The sequence below is a fragment of the Phalaenopsis equestris genome, unplaced genomic scaffold, assembly GCF_001263595.1.
Source record: "Phalaenopsis equestris unplaced genomic scaffold, ASM126359v1 Scaffold000224, whole genome shotgun sequence".
Lineage (NCBI taxonomy): Eukaryota > Viridiplantae > Streptophyta > Magnoliopsida > Asparagales > Orchidaceae > Phalaenopsis > Phalaenopsis equestris.
Genome location: NW_018164666.1, coordinates 697,197 through 716,940, shown reverse-complemented (window position 1 = coordinate 716,940; position 19,744 = coordinate 697,197). Strand labels below are relative to the sequence as shown.

At 38.4% G+C, this 19,744-nt stretch overlaps 1 protein-coding gene across 1 annotated transcript in view; it reads right to left on the bottom strand.

Moving 5' to 3' along the window:
• The window catches only part of LOC110023611 (tRNA ligase 1), a 146,469-nt gene that overhangs the window by 42,445 nt on the left and 84,280 nt on the right, over nucleotides 1–19,744 (bottom strand). The window contains 3 exon segments of the mRNA XM_020723101.1: nucleotides 6,506–6,522; nucleotides 9,994–10,283; nucleotides 10,384–10,449. Coding sequence (XP_020578760.1) covers nucleotides 6,506–6,522; nucleotides 9,994–10,283; nucleotides 10,384–10,449 — 373 coding nt within the window.

Sequence of the window (19,744 nt, the reverse complement as noted above, 5' to 3'; positions counted from 1 at the left end):
TTTGAAATATATTTTCACACCAAAAAAAACAAAATTTGAGATAGAGGCAATGGCTAGAGCTTATTAAAGACTAAAATTTGAATATATAATATTACTCAGACCGAGCAAATATAGTTGACAATACTTCAAGTCGTAAATTTATAGGGTAATGCAAGCTAGATCATAACTCAGGAGATGGAGTTGATTAAAAAAAAATTATGTCTTGTAGTTCGAAGTCATATTGCGTGGTAAGGAATATTTACATCAGCTAATGTTGCAAGCAACTTTGGTAAACAAAATTAAAACAACCCAGAAAGTTAATAGTGAATATCCGAAACTCCTGAAATAACTTCAATCAAGAAAGAGGTTGAATATGATTTTTGTTGGAGATGGTGTTATTAGAAACAAGTTTCAATTGTAGGAAACTATTGATTCTGAAGATAGAAAATTCTACATGAGGCTTATCATTCATAAATTAATCCAGACACACTAAAATGTACAAAGATTTCAAGTTAATTTTCTGGTGGCCGGGAATGAAGAAAAATATTACTAAATGTGTGTCAGAATATCCAGCATATAAGATTGTAAAATGTGAGTATCAGAGACCCAGTGGACTGCTACAATTATTATCTATATCTAAAAGAATTGAAAGAAATCGTAATGGATTTTGTTCAGAGATTTTCAAGATCCAGGCAAGGTAATGATATTATTTAAGTCATTATTGATAGAGTAACAAATGCAGTTCACTTTTTGTCAATCAAGCAGATATTCAGTTGAAAAGATGGACAAATTGAATATAAAATAAGTTATCAGATTGTATGGTGTTCCGAAAATTATTATTTCTGACAAAGAAGGAAGATTTACGTCTAAGTTGTAGAAAGACATTTAGAAACGTTTGTGTACGCATTTACATCCACAAACAAACGAAGAAACAGAAAGAATAATTCGTATATTGGATGACTTATTAAGGCTTTGTATCCTTGAACTTGGAGGTATTAGGGAAAATCACATCTCAATGATTAAATTTGCTTATAATAATAGTTACCAATCTAGTTTAAAAACTGTTCCCTATGAATTATTAGATGAAAAAAAATACAAAAATCCACCAAGTTAAGTTGAAGTTGGTGAATGTCAAATATTAGGACTTCAATTAGTTGATGAAGCCACCGAGAAAATCAGGCTAATCAGAGACAAATTTAAAGTTTTTCAAGATCAACAACAGAAATATTATGACCCAAGGTTCAAAGCAACAAAATTTGATTTTGGTGATAAAAGTCTGACCCATAAAAGGTATAGCCAAATTTGGTCAGAGAAGCAAGTTGAGAACCAATATATATATATATATATATATATATATATATTATGTATGAGTTTTAAATGTATGCGAAGATATAAAATTTTGAAATGGACAACTTAATTACATTTAATTAAGCATCTAATTAATCTTCCCTAATTCTGACACTATAGCTAGCAGACATTCTTCACACTTAAGAGCAGTTGCAATGGGTGGATATGATCGAAAGGATGAGATTAAATGGGATCTAAGTTATATGTCGCACTCCATTCCATTTTTACCCGCCCAATTCTTCATTTTCGCAATCAATAATGTAGCACAGAAGGGCGATCAGTAGAACAAAGGGCTGAAACTTAGGATTCGAACTTCCATGGAGAAAATGAAAAGTAAAAAACCTTCTTTCAGGATATTCCAGACATTTCTTTCATTCTATGTTTTCTTTTTGAAATTTTCTACAAATAAGGCATTCCACACATTCCTTGTTACAATAGTTTTGCAAGAACAACCATGAGATTGTCAAACTAAGAGCTATGCTCTTCGGTAAGTTCATTTTATGATTTGCATGGAAAATATAAGGGGAAAAGAGGGAAGAGGAATATGAAGTATCGGAGAAGCGTTAGTCATGCTGAAATGTTGTTTCAAGGTAAAAAAAAATTATATTTATGATTAAATCACGATATAAACTAAGAATTCATGAAATTCCTAAGAAGTTTACGAATTTCAGGTTGTTTATACTTGGCGGCGAGCTCGAGGCGAGCTTAGAATAACTCGTAGTAGGGTTGCTCCGTTGTTACAAGTGAAATAATCATGTGCTAAATTAAAAATGATATCCTTCTTTGATTTTTTGATATGATTTATTGTGACTCATGAATGCATTTGAAATTTCCTCATATTGTTAAATACCTGCAATTGTACATAAGTGTCAGTTTGAACTGACACTGACGATAACTATGATTTTCTTATTTATTGCCATGACGAGCATGTTTATGAAATTTTCGTTTGCAAGTATTCATATCATGTTGATTATGCATATGTCTATGATTATTTATTACAAGGATTATGATCATAAGAATGCCACAAGTGTTAGGTTAGGTGGGGTATTAAATCAATTCTTGCAGGTACGGATGATATGAAATTATGGAAATATTGATTCCTATTGTTCAAACAGGAACGAAATTTTAGAACCGTTGGGATCAGATGAAGATGGAAACTATGGAACCATTGGCATCGATGAGGCTATGGATAACAATTATGTTAGGAGGAGTCCAACTTTTATCAATAGTTAATGTAGCATAAGGGATGGGTGATGACCCAAAGAGAAAACATAACATAACATAAGAATAGTTGAGGGTTATATAGTTACAATTAATAATCCTATGATTAGATTGATGACTCATATAAATATGCTAATAATTATACGTGAATGTACAAATACCAAGTTTTATACAGTTATCATAATTCTCTGTATTACATGTCTTTTTTTTTTAAATATTTTATATGATTATAGCATGTTATGATATATGTTGTTGACATGTATATAAGCTACATATGAGCATGCATGTTGTTTATTTTCCATATAAAAATCTTTATTTAGTCTTTATTATTTCACTGAGGTTGTTGTAGCTCACTCTATGTTGACTTTTAAGAAGGAGCACCGGGGCGAATAGCAGGTGTAATGTTTACAACTTTTGTATTTAATTTTGAAGGTTGTACAGGCCTTAGGTACATATTTTTATAATTTTATTTTACAACTCTGTATAAACATGTTTTAGTGATATGAATTTTCATGCTTCCAATTTTTTTGTGAATGAATTATGAATTTGAAAAGTATTATGTATATTTATAGGTATGTACTCAGACTAGTTCATCACCCACTAGGTATTGATTATGTAAGTCAAGACGAGTGCTGGTGAGATTTTAATCTAACCAAATCATCCACCTCTATCACACCGTGGTTGACCCTAAAGGGGGACAGTTGGAATGTGATACGGAGAAAATCCACACAAGATATGTGTCTACACTTTACCTTGTTCTGGCTATGCAAGAATCTCAAGACCTCGTGCTTAGTATAGAGTGTAAATTCATTCTCCAACAAATAACTACTCCAGTAACTGGAGACTCTCACGATGACATAAAACTCTTTCTTGTAAATAGAGTATTTTATTCTGACATTATTCAACTTTTCATTGAATAAAACAATATAGTTTTCAACTTCACTTAAAACAGTTCTCATCCTTACATTAAAGACATCACACTCCACTCAAACACATCATTGAAATTTGAAAGCATTAGACCAGGTACTTGAGTCACATGTTTCTTCAAAGCATCAAAGCTGGCTAGTGCATCATCTAACCACGTAAATGTATCTAACTTGAGAAACTTCGTCACTGGTGTGCTTTTCATTGAATAAAACAATATAGTTTTTTGCTTCACTTAAAACAGCTCTCATCCTTACATTAAAGACATCACACTCCACTCAAACACATCATTGAAATTTGAAAGCATTAGACAAGGTACTTGAGTCACATGTTTCTTCAAAGCATCAAAGTTGGCTAGTGCATCATCTAACCACGTAAAGGTATCTAACTTGAGAAACTTCGTCACCGGTGTGAATAAGCTAAAATTTGTAAAAAATCTCTAGTAAAAAAAATCATACCATGAAACTACCATACCCGAGTAAATGATGAGGAATAGAACAGGCCACAATAGCCTGAGTCATTGTTAGGACCATATCGATGTTGGCACTAGAAACAATGTATTCTAGGAAGCACGTATCTGATACGAGAAAGTAACACTTTCTTCGGATGACCACATGATGCAGGGCTAGGGCTAGTCGATTCAGCCGGCTGTTAAGGGAACCATTTCAGCCGGTTTCTAGGAAAGTCGAGCCAGCTATCAAAGAGGTGAAGATTGCTGCTCCTTCGATTTATTCCATTTCCTTTTGTGAGTCTCACCTGAAAAAAACGACATAAAAAGCAGCGACAATGTCGCCAACCCTTTGTTTCCTTCCTTTTTTGTTCTTTCTTTTTTGGAGTCTTTTTATATGTTTGTTAGTGCGAGTTAGGATAGGTTTTTGTTGTGCTCTGCTTTCAGATTTCTTGTGATGTGAGTTTTCCTTAATTTAAGTATGTATCCGAGAAAGTGGTGGTGCTCCGGTTGTATCCTACTCCAAGGTGGTGTGTATCTTCCACCCCTTTTGGTTTTCTAGCCCTCCTGCCCCTTCCCCCAAGCCGCTGACCATGCTTAACACCCTTCCCAGCCTCTTTCGCCTCATCTCCTACATTTACCTTTGTTGTCCCAAGCCTCCTAGTCACCTTCCAACCCCTATCGCCCACTCTCCCGCATTTACCTTCGCTGTCTAGCCTTCCCACCATCCCCAGCCACCTTGTCGCTCTTCTACAACAGCCATCCCTATTGTTCCGGTCACTTCCCATCCTGTCAAACCGCTTTCCTTGCATTCTTACCTGTTGTCCACTATGCTAACCCCTTCCTTCACCTCAGGCAACCCCATTGTAGCCCTTAGGAGGGCCGTCGCAACCCTTTGGATTACGTACCAACCACCGAAAATCCTTTCCATACGACCCACCTCACTGTCTAGCCCACCTACCGGCCAAAAAACCGCTTCCTACCGACCCCTACCAGCTGTCCAGTCACCGACAAACACCATCGAATTCATCCTAGGGTGTCTTTTTGATTTATGTTGCCATTTTCGTAACTGTCAAGAGTCCTTGTTTGTAACCCTATTAAAGTTCATCATAGGGTGTCTTTCCTCCATGTCATCAAAAGGAACATGCGACTTTTGATGAGATTATGGTTCTCACTCTCCTAGAGATTGATAACTTTTTGTTGAGATATATGAAGATCACCCAGACCAAAAATGTCAGAATTTAAAATTTCAGTGGATATTCTTAGTAACAACAAATTGATAGCATCACAGGTGGCTACACTTCCAGCCCTCCACCCCAGTGTTTCATATAAAAAGACGAAAGACCGGTGTGAAGTTCTTGTTATTGGAATGCAACAGAAGATGTCAGTTCTTCAAAACTTCAAGAGTCAGAGGAATAACTTGAAAGATAATACGAATCACCCATTAAACAAACTCTTGCAAACCCTCAACCTCGCTGATGCCTAACTCGTCATTGATTAGAAGCATAAGAAATATTTACTTGTTTGGAATTTGGCTCGGGAGAACCTACGTAGTGTTGTACCTCCAGTTCAGATTTCCATTTCCTTTCCTGAGTCCCGCCTGGAGCGAGCGATGTAGCAAGGAGCAGCAATGCCGCCAACCCCTTTTTTCCATCATTTTCTGTTCTTTTTTTGTTTTGAGTTTTATTGTATGCTTGGGATCGTTTTTGTTGCGACAACTTTCAGACTTCCTGTGTGGAGAGTTCTCTCTGTCCTAGAGTTGTATCCAAGGAGGCGGTGGCGCTCCGGTTATATACCACTCCAAGATGGTGTGTACCAGCCCCCAACAACCCTTTCCCTGCGGCCACCATCGTTGTCCAACCTACCTACTGGCCACCAAACCCCTTCCAATCGACCCCTAGCAGTTGTGTAGCTGTCAGCCACCACCATCGACCTCATCCTAGGGTGTCTTTTCGATTTATATTCCTATATTCCTAAGTGTCAAGTCCTTGTTTGTAACCCTATTGAAGTACAACAATAATATTCTTTTTTTTTTTTTGTGATTTGGGGTTTTGTCCGATATTCACCTATTTTGACCTAAATTTCAAAAACATATCGTCAAAACATATAACCACCAATTCTCCAATGAAGTGTAAATCAAGCGAAATGACAACCTTTCACTCATACAATCTATCATGTGTCTAAAAATTACTTCCCCCCGTCTTCTGGTCTCAACATAATCTGATGATAACCACTACGCAATCAATCTTGGCAAAAACATTGGATCCATGTAATTGATCAAGAGCCTCATCCAATCTCGAAAAATGAAACCAATACTTTATGGTAATCTTATTCACGATCATGCTATCAATACACATGCAATAAGAATTATCCTTTTTTAGTACAATGAGAGCTGGAACTATGCATGATCTAGTACTCTCACGGAATCTTCTAACCATTAAATCTATAACCTGCTTTACAACTCCTCGTGCCCGGTTAATCACATCTTATAGGTTGGTCGGTTGGGGAGCATTGATCTTAGAATAAGTTCTATGACAAGATGAATCTCTTTTAGCTATGTTAAATCAAAGTGGCATGTTTTCAAACAGCGCATCATGAAATTCCTCGATTAAGGCTCACACTGCCTAAAATATCATATCCTCCATATCACAACCTTCTAGCTCACCAAGACAAATCCCATTGCCACCTCTCTCATAACCTGTAGAAAGATAGCAAGAGGCACTATAGCTCTGGTCTATGTTTGAGTACTCATCAATGTTGACTCCTTCAATGATAAAAAAAATATGCTTCTCTCCCTCTATAAATGAGTAGTTATTTTGTGATCATCATGTGTATCCCTATACATACGACATCACACTACCCCTGATTGTGCCGCTTATTTCAAATTAAAAGTTCTACCAAACATTTTTCATCGGCACCGATCCTATTTCCCTACTTCAACCAAATCAAAAAATATGTTGAAAATGCTTCTAAATAATGAGGCGCAATTTATTAATCATTCATTTAAATACCATATTTTCACAATTGTTTCTGTTTGTAATGAAATTACACGCCTTCCACTATATGAGTACATAAGTGTTACGATCCACTGCAAATAACTCTTAAGCTCGATCTGGAGAACTCGTTGAACCACAATCATCACACTATCGTCTACAGGTGGCTAACGTTCCCCTTCAGTCTTTATCTCCCTTGGTCTACACGCTCTGCTTTCTCTACTACACCCTATTAAGTAAAAAAAAATCATTCTTTTGTTCGGGGAATAAGATGTAACGTGCTATTGTCCAAGGTACTGGAAACACATTCTAACTGAAAATGTTTTGTGAGTGTTGATCTGGTCAGTCCTCTTATCCTTCTGTGTTGGCTTCTCCTCACGGGGGCAGCGTTTGATCCTCTGGTCAGTGTGCTCTTGCGACCTAATATGATGATTGTACCTTATTTGAAAGATGGCGTGGACTTGATACTTCTATGTTATCTTTTCAACTTATGGACTATGTCTTGAACATCCTATAAAGCTGCACCACTCTGCTAATGGATGTTCTTAATCCTCCGAGCTATCAGACTATGGTTTTCTCTTCATGATCCACCAGCTCGCATTTCAACATAAATTGGTCAAACTCAGCAATACACCCATCTACTCAGATGTCTTTTTGTTGTAACTGATGAAGTCTGTCTCTTATCTGTAATGTGATGGCAAGTACTTATCTTGGATCTCATTTCTCATCTTGAATAAGATTGCAATTTTACTTTTTCCCTCATGCGGATGCGGACACTTTGAGTTCTTCCACCATAAGGAAGATTTTTTCTTTAATTAAATTGTAGTTAGTTTCATTATTCTATTCGACAGAACGTTCTTATACTCAAAAATCCATTTCACGATTTGGAGCCGCTCAATAAACTCATATGGAATCATATCACAATCAAAACCTGGCACGTCAACCTCCACTCCAAAATCATCGTCAAGCACTTGGTGAAAGCATTTTCACAGTCTTCTTCCCCAGAATGGTCAGCATTATTGTTATGGTTAACTTTCCAATGATATATTCTTTTAAAATCAGTAAGCCTCCATAGTGATTGGAGGATTCACATTTCATATCCTCCATGACAAGCTGCTAAATACCTAGTTGAAGGCTTCTCCTTGGCGGCAAAATGAATTTTTCTTCATTTAAGGGTTTAGGTTAACGTGATAAATGTCGGGACAGATTTTTGGTGAAAATAGGAAAGATGGCTATTGCGAATTTACGTTTAGGTTTAGGAATTGTTGTATGATTGATTTGGGAATTGAGTTGCTGGAAGGTTTAAGTTATGTGAATTTCAGGTTTAAGAGTAAGAAAGAATAATCCCTAAAAATTTAAAATTAGTCAAATTCTAATACCAAATGATACAGTTATAAGGTTTATAGATCGTGTGGAATAACATAGAAAAGGGTTAGGTAAATTGTAGGATGGGTAACGAAGGAGGAAGGAGTGATGAAAGCTAAAATGCAAAGCAAATGACAGTTGGATAGCAAACTAGCTGCGAAGAAACAGCAGGTTGCAAATGTCAAATGGAAGGTGGTAGCAGGTTCGGAGAGGGAGGTACCCTTTAGACCTTTGAGAGAGATCACCACCTCAATCCAATCAGGTTACAGGCACACCATTTGAGAGAAATCAAATGATATAGCATTGCAATACTATCTTGGATCTCATTTCTCATCTTGAATAAGATTGCAATTTTACTTTTTGCCTCATGCGGATGCAGACACCTTGGGTTCTTCCACCATAAGGAAGATTTTTTCTTTAATTAAATTGTAGTTAGTTTCATTATTCTATTAGACAGAACGTCCTTATACTCAAAAATCCATTTCACGATTTGGAGCAGCTCAATAAACTCATATGGAATCATATGACAATCAAAACTTAACACGTCAACCTCCACTCCAAAATCATCGTCAAGCACTTGGTGAAAGCATTTTCACAGTCTTCTTCCCCAGAATGGTCAGCATTATTGTTATGGTTAACTTTCCAATGATATATTCTTTTAAAATCAGTAAGCCTCCATAGTGATTGGAGGATTCACATTTCATATCCTCCATGACAAGCTGCTAAATACCTAGTTGAAGGCTTCTCCTTGGCGGCAAAATGAATTTTTCTTCATTTAAGGGTTTAGATTAACGTGATAAATGTCGGGACAGATTTTTTGTGAAAATAGGAAAGATGGCTTTTGCGAATTTACATTTAGGGTTAGGAATTGTTGTATGATTGATTTGGGAAATGAGTTGCTGGAAGGTTTAAGTTATGTGAATTTCAGGTTTAAGAGTAAGAAAGAATGAATCCTAAAAATTTAAAATTAGTCAAACTCTAATACCAAATGATACAGTTATAAGGTTTATAGATCGTGTGGAATAACATAGAAAAGGGTTAGGTAAATTGTAGGATGGGTAACGAAGGAGGAAGGAGTGATGAAGCTAAAATGCAAAGCAAATGACAGTTGGATAGCAAACTAGCTGCGAAGAAACAGCAGTTGCAAATGTCAAATGGAAGGTGGTAGCAGGTTCGGAGAGGGAGGTACCCTTTAGACCTTTGAGAGAGATCACCACCTCAATCCAATCATGTTACAGGCACACCACCTGAGAGAAATCAAATGATATAGCATTGCAATAGAGAACATAGGGAGAAAAAACTTCAAATAACATAAACCAAGCAAAAAGTTCGCCCAACAGATGCAACATATTATATTCATAATGACACTTAAATTAAAACCTAATTAGAAGTCAAAATAGGGTAATAAGGGTCCACATTACTTGTAACAATCAAAATAGTGGGAAAATTACGGCTACATGGCTTTCCCCCAAAACGGAACCATCCCAATTCGATCCCGGATCGCGGAATTCCAGGATCCCATACTCCCACATCAAAAGGGTATGAAACAAACCAACTTTTATAAAAGAAACAAGAATATTTTGTAGCCCCAAATAAGCATTTTAAGGTCAAGCATAGATGTTCAAATAAGATAGCATTTGTTTTCATTAAAAGATTTACAAGACAACTTCAATAGTTGAACAGTAGAAAATCAGAAACAAACAAGCCAAATATTACCGGGGAAGAACACAATAAGACCCTCATCTTTTTTAACCATGTCTAAATTAGCGGTTGTGGGACTACTAGGGGCTGAATCTTCATCAGGATGAAGATCGCCCTCTTCATCTCTAACTCCTTCAATGATAGCCTGAAAATTCTCAACCCTGACAAGATTTCCAGCAGATCCTACCAAAGCCTGGTTTTGTGGACTGCGCATGGCATACTTTTCAAGAAAAAGTTCAGCTTCAGAAAGATAGGTTGACGATGACAACTGACGGTGCCCAAATTTCCGTCGAATATAAACTGCCCTGCAAATATAGGCTTTATAAGCTTTGCAACAGCTATTGTAGAAATGACAATAACTTAACAAAATTAGCTAAAAAAGTAAAGCACAAAGCTAGCTATCACCATTCATCAAGCATTTTACTCAGCTCTCTCTGTTTTCCAGCTGATGTTCCCCAAATCTTCATTTGCCTTGCAAAATAATAAGAGATCAGCTTAAAGAATAAGCAGCAATTAGCTTAATCAAGATAATTATAATTGAGTGATCGAAAAAGGTGATAAGATAAGCCAGAAAATCTTGAAAAAAAAATGGAATTAAGGTCAATTAAATTTAAATTCCTAAATGCAATCTGATGTGCATCTTCCCAACCCGGCGCACCTTCAACATGTTTACCTGTTGCTCACAATAATTACACCAACAAGTCCCTAGCCCAGCTATCATTTACGATCATCAGCACTCAACCTCGTACAAACATCTCTCTAGCATGCAAAACCATTCTTTCTTTCATTCATTGACACACAAAAGAGATCCCATGCATCTAAAACCTAGTGGCAATGAGCTCAACTTCCTCAAGACCAAAAACCAAACGCTCAATGACCTCGAATCTAAATAATTTCATGGCACAAATATAGGTATAAATTCAGTTTTCTGGCTCCAATTCTCTTCAACAAATACAGGTGAATAAATGAAGTCATTACCATTTGATAAACGAACATTGAAGACCTCTCATCATCGATCTTTTCTCCAACTAGGCTTTGACCTTTAGTTCGAAATGTAGTACATGTTCCCCCAGTTGACTACTAATCTGCATTGACAGAATGCTTATCCACTACAGTCATATGTATGTGTGTGCTATTAAATTCCAAAAAATATATCCATGTGTGGCTAGCTTAATCATAAAGTATCAAATTTCTCTAGCAACGAGGGAGCCATTGGGACCCCCTCCCTCTTTCTGTGATATGCTACAATACCCGGATGTCGGTTCACACAATTGGCACAGAGCCGAACTGAGAGGGCCATTTTTAACTCCTTTCCAATTTTTAGCTAGTTTTCTCTTTTCATTTCATTCATTTCTAGTCTTTTCCTATATATGTGTAGTATTATGATTTAGAGGGGGGTTCGGTGTGTTTTGTTTAAGACAGCCAGTTGAGATTTGTATGCAATGTAGCGTTCTATTTGTAAATAGAAGAAATCTAAAGATTTATTTGTAAATGTTAAAATGCTCTATATATGAAATAAGTAAGTCTTTCATGAGCAATCAATTCTTTATGGTATCATAGCCTTATTAACCCTAGCAGCCCTGGTTGATGCGTCGGAATCAACATGCCGGAACTCAGACATTTCTCTCATCTTCGTGTTACAGTCGCGATTAGAGCGAAAACAAGGGGATCACGACTTTACAGATCGTGGCGTTTTACAGTTGCAACCAGGGCATTGCGAGATCGCGAAACAGAAACAAGGGGATCGTGAAAGGAATCACGGCGGGGATCGCAATGCAATCATGCTAACTATGAAAGCCACTACGGGATCGCGAGCTGGTGAGACACGGTTGGCGCAGTACTGTATTTTGTGAACCCCCATGATACAATTGTGCTCTTGCGTGCGAACTGCAGACGCCTTTGGCTACTGGATCACTGCATAATAGTTCAAGAAACTCGATGTTGGGAGGGGGTGAAGTGCGCAAAATCAGAACAGTTAAGGTGAGAAATTTCATTCTACGTGCGTGAGAAGATGACGAAGGCTGCGAAATAATTAAATTGAGAATGCCAATAGACGAAGATAGTGCAGGAGGTAAAGGTTTGAAGCTTCTTGTGAAGATAGATCATCAAATTTTGAAGGTATTAGTTGGGCTCATACAAAGAGCTAGCGTCTCGAAGGGAGCCACTACCTCAGCACGTGCTCCAACGCAGGTGAAACTAGATCTCCCACATGTGGATCTGAAGCTCGATGAACCGGCCACATATCTGAGCTGGTCACATCGGATCGAGGTTGTTGTAGTTGGGAAGAAACTAGAAGGATACCTGATGGGGGTCAAGCCAAAGAGTGGTTGTGTCGAGGGGGATGAAGGAGGATCACACAAGCATTGACTTACACCTGCCTAGTCAATTCGATGGTTCTATCAATTGCCTCATCAGTGGATGGCATTTAAAAGGTGAGCGACATCTGAGCAAAGTTGAAGGAGATCTATGTTGGAGACGAGAATCACAAGAGTGTGTTCCAGATTCAGCATGAGATAGAGGCAGTGATTCAGGGTGATAGATCAATTCAAGAGTACTTCATAGAGTTGGAGTAGTTGTGGCAAGATCTTGATCAATTCTCACAAATATCAACTATGGTGGTTTGGGGAGCAAGAAAGGGGAGATTTTTGCACATATAAGGACTATATAATTTCTAGCTCACTTGAACCTGACTTTTGAACATAAGAAATCAATTCTACTAGCCCAAACAACATTTCCTAAACTGGATGAGGCCATTACCACGATGATACAGGAAGAGAGTCGCATGAGGCTATACTCTGAGCCGAATGGACTTCCAGGTACGCGATTAGCTTTGACTACCTCGAGCTCAGATATAAAAAATGCCCAAAGGGAAACCTGCGGGTGTTACAGCTGTAAGTGGGACGGGACATCTAGGCAAAACTTGTCCAAAGACACCCAAAGAGAGAAACAATTGGACGTGGACAGTGTAAAAGTTGTGGTCGTGGTCATAGTCGTGGAGGCCAAAGAGGTGGACGAAGGGGCTATCAAGCAAATTTGATGGTAGAAGAGGACTAAAGAGAAAAAAAAGTAGCCTTTACAGAGAAGGATTCACGAGTTACTAGAATTGTTAAAGAGGAAGCAGAAAACAATAAGAAATGGAGCTAAGAATGTTTCAAATACATCGACATCAAGGGGTAACATTGCCCCTTATACTCACTTCAGCAAAGGTAATGGTGACACACTTGCTCTGCCTTTATTTCCATCATAGGATCATCAAAATGGATCATGGATTCTGGTGCTTCTCGTCGCGTGACAGGTGCTGCTAGAGAGTTCTCTTCATATATTCGTCTAGCAGAACTAAGTATAACACAACCGAAAGTTGGTAAGGGTATAGTGAGATGTACCAATCATATGACTTTGCCCAATGTTTGGCATGCCCCTTTACCAATAAACCTCGTATCCATCATTAGTGTCATTATTCTCCAGTTAAAATGCATTGTTTCTTTTGATATTCCTCAGGTGAACTTCCAAGAGAAAGAGACGGGTCGGACACTTAGGATTGGAATGTGGTATAACGAACTCTGGTATTTGGACCGAGAGCAGATGGACTCAGCTCTGGCATCCATGGTGGAAAGTACTGCAGTAGGAGAATCTGGAAGGAGTGAGGATGTGTTACAACTACATCACAGGACATCCTAGTCTTAGTCTAATGATTCGATTGTATCTTAAGTCAATTATGGGAATAGGAGCATTGGTGTGTTTGATTTGATACATTCTGATATATGAAAACCTTATCCTACTAGTTTTATGAATAGTTATTATTATTTTGTTGCGTTTATTGATTGTTTTTCTCATGTTACATGGATATACTTGATGAAACAAAAGAGAGAGGTGAATGTTTTCTTTAAAGTTTTCACAAGGCAATCCAAACCCAATATGAGGCAATTGAGAATGCGCTAAGATCTTATAATGAGATAGAACATATAAACAAAGCATTTGAGGACTACATGTCAGCTCAAATGATACAACATTAAATCGCATGCCCATACACAACAGCACAAAATAGAGTGGCAGAGAGGAAGAATCGACATCTTCTAGAGGTAGCCCAGAGCAAAATGATGACAATGAATGCCCTACAACAATTATGAGGTCAGGCAGTGTTGACAGTCACTCAACTGATTAACAGCATGCCCTCAAGGGTGCTGGGGTGGAAGTCTCCTTGTCAAATGTTGAAAAAGAGACAATAGTTGGCTCGTTTCATTGAAGGTATTTGAATGTATATGCTTTGTGAAAGATAACAGACCACCTATATGGAAGTTGGATCCCAGAGCCGTAAAACGTGTGTTTGAAGGGTATTCTGCTAATCAAAGGGCTATATATGTTGGAGCCCTATATAGAAGCGATACTTTGTGAGCATGGATGTGTCATTCAAAGATTTTAAACCATACAACACTCTGGAGGTAAGTCCCTTCGGTAACTCAACAACTACTGGAGATATGAGGCAATGAAAGTGAGTAATATTGGTGATGAAGTGGTGAAAGTAGGAGAAATGCCAAGTCATGTGATGTGGGATGAATAAACTAAGGAGACAGAAGTGGAGATAGACCCTAGAGGTGGTGGATACACGGAGGAAGAAGCAATTTGAGGGAACATAGCCTGTTGCGCCAATAAGTTCCTAATCTCAGTCTTCCCCAACTCTTAAGACACCTACACCATTCTCCTTTGATTCAAAACTCTCAAGTGATATTATTCTTTTTCCGTCCACTCCCCCAAAAAAATTTTAAGGGAACCTCCCATAGCAATGCAAAACATCCTCCCGATCATTTTGGATAAGAACTTGACATTGTGAATTTTGTTTCTTCTTCTAATAACTCACTTTTGCATGGAGCATTCATTGCATCATTGGACTCTGCATCTATATCCAAGTGTTGGCAGGTTGCTAAAGAGGATCTCAAGTGAAAAGTGGCGATGCATGAAGAGCTTGGAGTTCTTGATAAAAACCGAACAGGGGAGATTTTACCACTACCAGCAGGGAAGAAGACAGTTGGATGCAAGCAGATCTCCACAGTAAAGCAAACAACAAAAGGGAATGTGGAGAGGTACAAAGCACAACTAGTGACAAAAAGAGTACAGTCAGACGTATGACATTGACTACAATGAAATTTTTGCATCAATAGCAAAGATGAGAACGTTGAGGACACTGACTTCTCTAACAGTGAATGGTGGATGGAGATTCCAACAACTGGATGTATAGAATGTTTTTTCTTCATGGGAAGCTACTGGAGGAGCTATATACGGTGATACTATCAAGATCCAGTGCATCCCAGATAATGGGCAAGGTGTGTAGGCTCAGGAAGTCATTATATGGCTTGAAGCTATCTTGAGCTAGGTTTGACAAGTTTAGAATAACGATAGTTGACATGAAATATTTGCAGAATAATGCAGACACACGGTGTTCTTTCGGCAACATGAAGGTCACACGACCATACTTACTATGTATGTGAATGAGATAATAATCAAAAGAGATTATGAGCAGAGATTATTCGGCTGAAGATAAGATTGGGAAAGCAATTTGAGGTAAAGAATCTAGGACAGCTTAGACACTTTCTTGGGATTGAAGTGACTCATAGAACTGAGGGGATTGTCTTATCCCAGAGAAAGTATATGCTGGATCTTCTTACGAAAACATGTATGAAGGAGTGCAGACTTGCAGTCTCTCCAATTGATCTGAAGATCAAGCTCAGTATAGAGTCAAGTAAATCAGTTGATCGTGAGAAGTACCCAGGGCTGGTGAGCCCTGATCTATCTGTGACACACTCGACTCGATATTTCTTTTGCCTTAAGTGTGGTGAGAGGAAGGGTCATATGGAGGTAATGCATCAAATTCTGAGGTATCTGAAGAGTGCACTAAGGAAAAGGGTTGATATTAAAAAATAATGGACATGTAGACATTAAGGGCTTTTGTGATTCTGACTAGACAGGTTGTGTTGATGACAGACAATCCACATCAGGATACTGCATGTTTGTAGGTGGCAACTTGGTCTCATGGAAGAGCAAGAAGCAGTCAGTTGCAGTAAGATCAACAGCAAAGGTAGAATACAGAGTCATGACATTAGAAATTGCTGAAATGATGTGGTTGAAAGCCTTGTGGGTTGAACACAAAGTAAATTAAGGAACACAAATGAAGTTCTGGTTTGACAACAAGTCTGCAATCAACATTGCTAACAACTCGGTACAACACGATAGAACTAAACATGTGAACATTGATAGATTCTTCATCAAGGAGGAGCTAAACAACGGATTGTTGAAATGAAGTCATTTAGCTACTGGAGAGCAAGAGGCTAATTGTCTCACTAAAAGACTTAGCTTAGTGAAGTTAACTAGATTATGTAACAAAATGGGCTAAGTGAATATCTTTCGTCCATCTTGAGGGGGGAGTGTTGAAATTTCTATCTAATATAGGGTTCTACTCATAAATAGAAGAGGTCTAGAGATTTATTTGTAAATGTTGGAACCCTCTATATAAGCTTTATTGTTAATGAAATAAGTTTTTCATGAGCAATCAATTTTTAACAACGGTTGGAGTCCGTTTTTCTCCATCTGAGGGTTGTATCCAATAGATTGGGTGATGCTCCAGTTGTATCTCTCTCCCGATGTCTTGTTTATCTTCCCTAACCCTTTCCACATCCTCTACACGTCTCCCTCGACCGCCCTCCATCACTGCAGCCACCTCCAAACAGCCGCACCTTGCTATTTTCCCAGCAGTTTCCCCAATTCACCCGCTTGTCCTCGATGTCGCCACCGCCGACAATTATCTCTTGATGTCATGCAGTTCCCTGCATCCTCGCCGCTTCCGCCGACATTCCCCCTCACTACAATCGCCTGGAAACAACTTCTTCCTACTATTTTCTGCTAGTCCAGGCACCCAGCTATCCATTCCTTTCCTTCCAGCTTGCTGCTCTTGCCACAACTCGTCCCATTCGTTGTCGTCATGCCTTTCAGCCTTTCATCCTTCGCCCACTCCATGCTACCTCGTTGAACAGCCAAACCCTTGTTGACCCCGAGCTCCCACCCTAGTTTGATTATTAGTGTTGTGTCTTTTGTAATTTCGATTTCCGGGTGTCATATTATATTTTTTTTACTTTCAAGTGTGTTGATTATAATAGCCTATTTGTTTTCGGATATAATATATGTTTTTCTTATTTTTCTTTGAGTTAACTCTGATATCCTTTGGTATCAGAGCTAGCCTAAACTTAGTTCTACCCTAGACTTTCCTAAAATCCGTCTTACCCCTCTAGTAAAAAATTTTTTTCCTATTCCCAAGCTATAGCAAAATTTCCCTTGCTGATTTAAATCAGCAACCCAAATCATTTTTTACGCCCTCTTTCACCTCCTACTCTAAACTCTAGCTATGCCACCAAGGAGATACATGCCCGAGTCTATATAGAAAGAGAAACAGTGAGATTCGCCGACTTCAGCAGAGGCTTCTGGAAATTTGAGGATGAAACCCATGGGGAGATTATCTCGACCAGGATTTGGAGAGTCGAAGGGGAAAAAGAGATGAGGGTCTGAACCCCTTCCATAGAGAGAATTTCAGCAATGAAGAAGAAATGCCACAATGTTTCCATAGGAAGAATCTGAAGTTCATACATCAGTGTGAGGGAAGAGATAAGATTACTACCTGGTCCAAGATGAAGAGTAAGATACAGCGTTAGTTCCCATCAGGTCACTACAGACAGAATATTCAGACCCTATATCCAGAAATGGAGAGACCACATCGTCGAGCAACCACCACAACTTACGGTAGAGTTCAAAATCAAGATCTTACAACCAAAATACACCCAAATCAACATGGTTAAAGGAAAAGTTGATTCTAAGTGGAGAACAAGTGAAACAAATTTACATTCTGAAATTTGCCACAAGCCAAGAAGTGTTGAAAATGCTACGAATTGGAGCAAGTTGAATCAGAATGCACAACCAAGGGGTGATTTGTTTGACTGAGTAGGGTGTTCTTACAAATTTGAGTAATGACACAGTACAAATTGAAAATGATGAGGACACAAAGGAGAACCAGCTTCCAGTTGAGGATGAAAAGATGTATATAATTCCAGCTGAGTCGTGGGTGGGGGGAGAAACTCCAACCAACTTCAGGGTAAGTGTCCATGGCAGTCTAGAGTTCAAGAAAAAAACACCAGAGGCATGATAACCCCATATAAGAGAAATTCAGAATATACAGATCTATAGACTCATTCTTGAGTTGCCCCTAATGAGGGATGCTCAGCATATCAGAAATGGGGCCTTTTTGTGCAACTTCTGAAAGATTATAAGAAGTTATTCCGATATTAGATTCAATTCAGTAGTGTATCCACCATCAGATGTCCAGACAAGAAGGATAAATGACAGCTTCGAAAATTATTTTAGGAGCTTGAGGGAGAAGAAAATTCTTCAATGGGATTCATGTCCTGTTAGTAAAGAAGAAGAGGTCTCTCTTGAGAGCTTGCTAGTGAGTAGCGCAACCTGGTACAAATTTCAACCTATAGTTGATTTCCCTTCACATTCTTGTTTATCAGCTACATTCCGCTGAGTACGAGAAGTGGAGAAGAAAATTTCTGATTTAAGGGCTCGAGAGTTACTTTAGGAGAATCTACAATTATATGCAGCTACAGCTCAAGTTGTGTCAAAGGCAAATGGATATTTAATTTTTCAGGGTCTATTTTGGAATTACAATGCCAACAGAAGTTACTTACCAAGAAGTTACAGTAGCTCCACCACCTTCAACATAACCAGCTTAGCTACTATGGAGAGACAGAAGCCTCGACAAATAACGTCAAAACTCCCACAACCCTAGAAGATTGACAAGAGAACTATTGGGACCTCTTCCCCTTTCCACAACTATACTACAATATTCGGATGTCGGTTCAAATGAGCGGCACAAAGCCAAACCAAATGGCTCGTTTTCGACTCCTTTCCAACTTTTAGCGAGTTTCCTCTTTTTCTTTCATACTTTTCTAGTCATTTCTTATATATATGTTGTATTAGGGTTTAGAAGAGAGTTTTTTTGTGTGTATTGTTTAAGACAGCAGTTGACGTCCATTCTTCTCCTTTCAAGGGTTGTATCCAACATATTGGGTAGTACTTCGGCTACATCCTTCTCCCGATGTGGAGATATTGTCTCCTATCCTTTTCTGTCTATTCCCACATTTGTTGACGCAACCTGCAAACTCATCCACTTACCGCCCACTACCAGAATCTGCACCCACACCAAACCTGCATTGCTGCCCTCATTGAGGACAGTAGTGTCACGTCGATATCAATTGCGTGCTTGCTGTGTAGAACCCGGCAAACCGTCATTTTTTTTTTTGCTTGTCGACCACCTCATCTACAATCTCACCCTTCCAACCCTCACTGACTCATCTCCAGCACCCTTGATCCAACCCTAGCCATGTGTCATGTGTCAGGTGCATTGTTATTTCCTATTTCTATCTAGTTCCTTGTAGTTTTCCTTTCAGTGTGTAAATTGTAAGTGCCTGATCGGATTTCCAGAAATAATATTTGATTTTTCTATTGTGGTTTTGGTTAACACTGTATCATTTAATCTCTCAATTTTAAAAAATTTATCCAAAGTGATCTCCCATATAAAAATGTGATAATATGAAACTAAAGTGACCAAATACAAAGAACCGAGAGATTATTACACACACACACCAAAAAATCACGTGATTATTCGTGTGTCGGTACAAGCTTAGTCCCAAAGTATTTTTCCCATTTTAGTGCCTCTACTTTATGA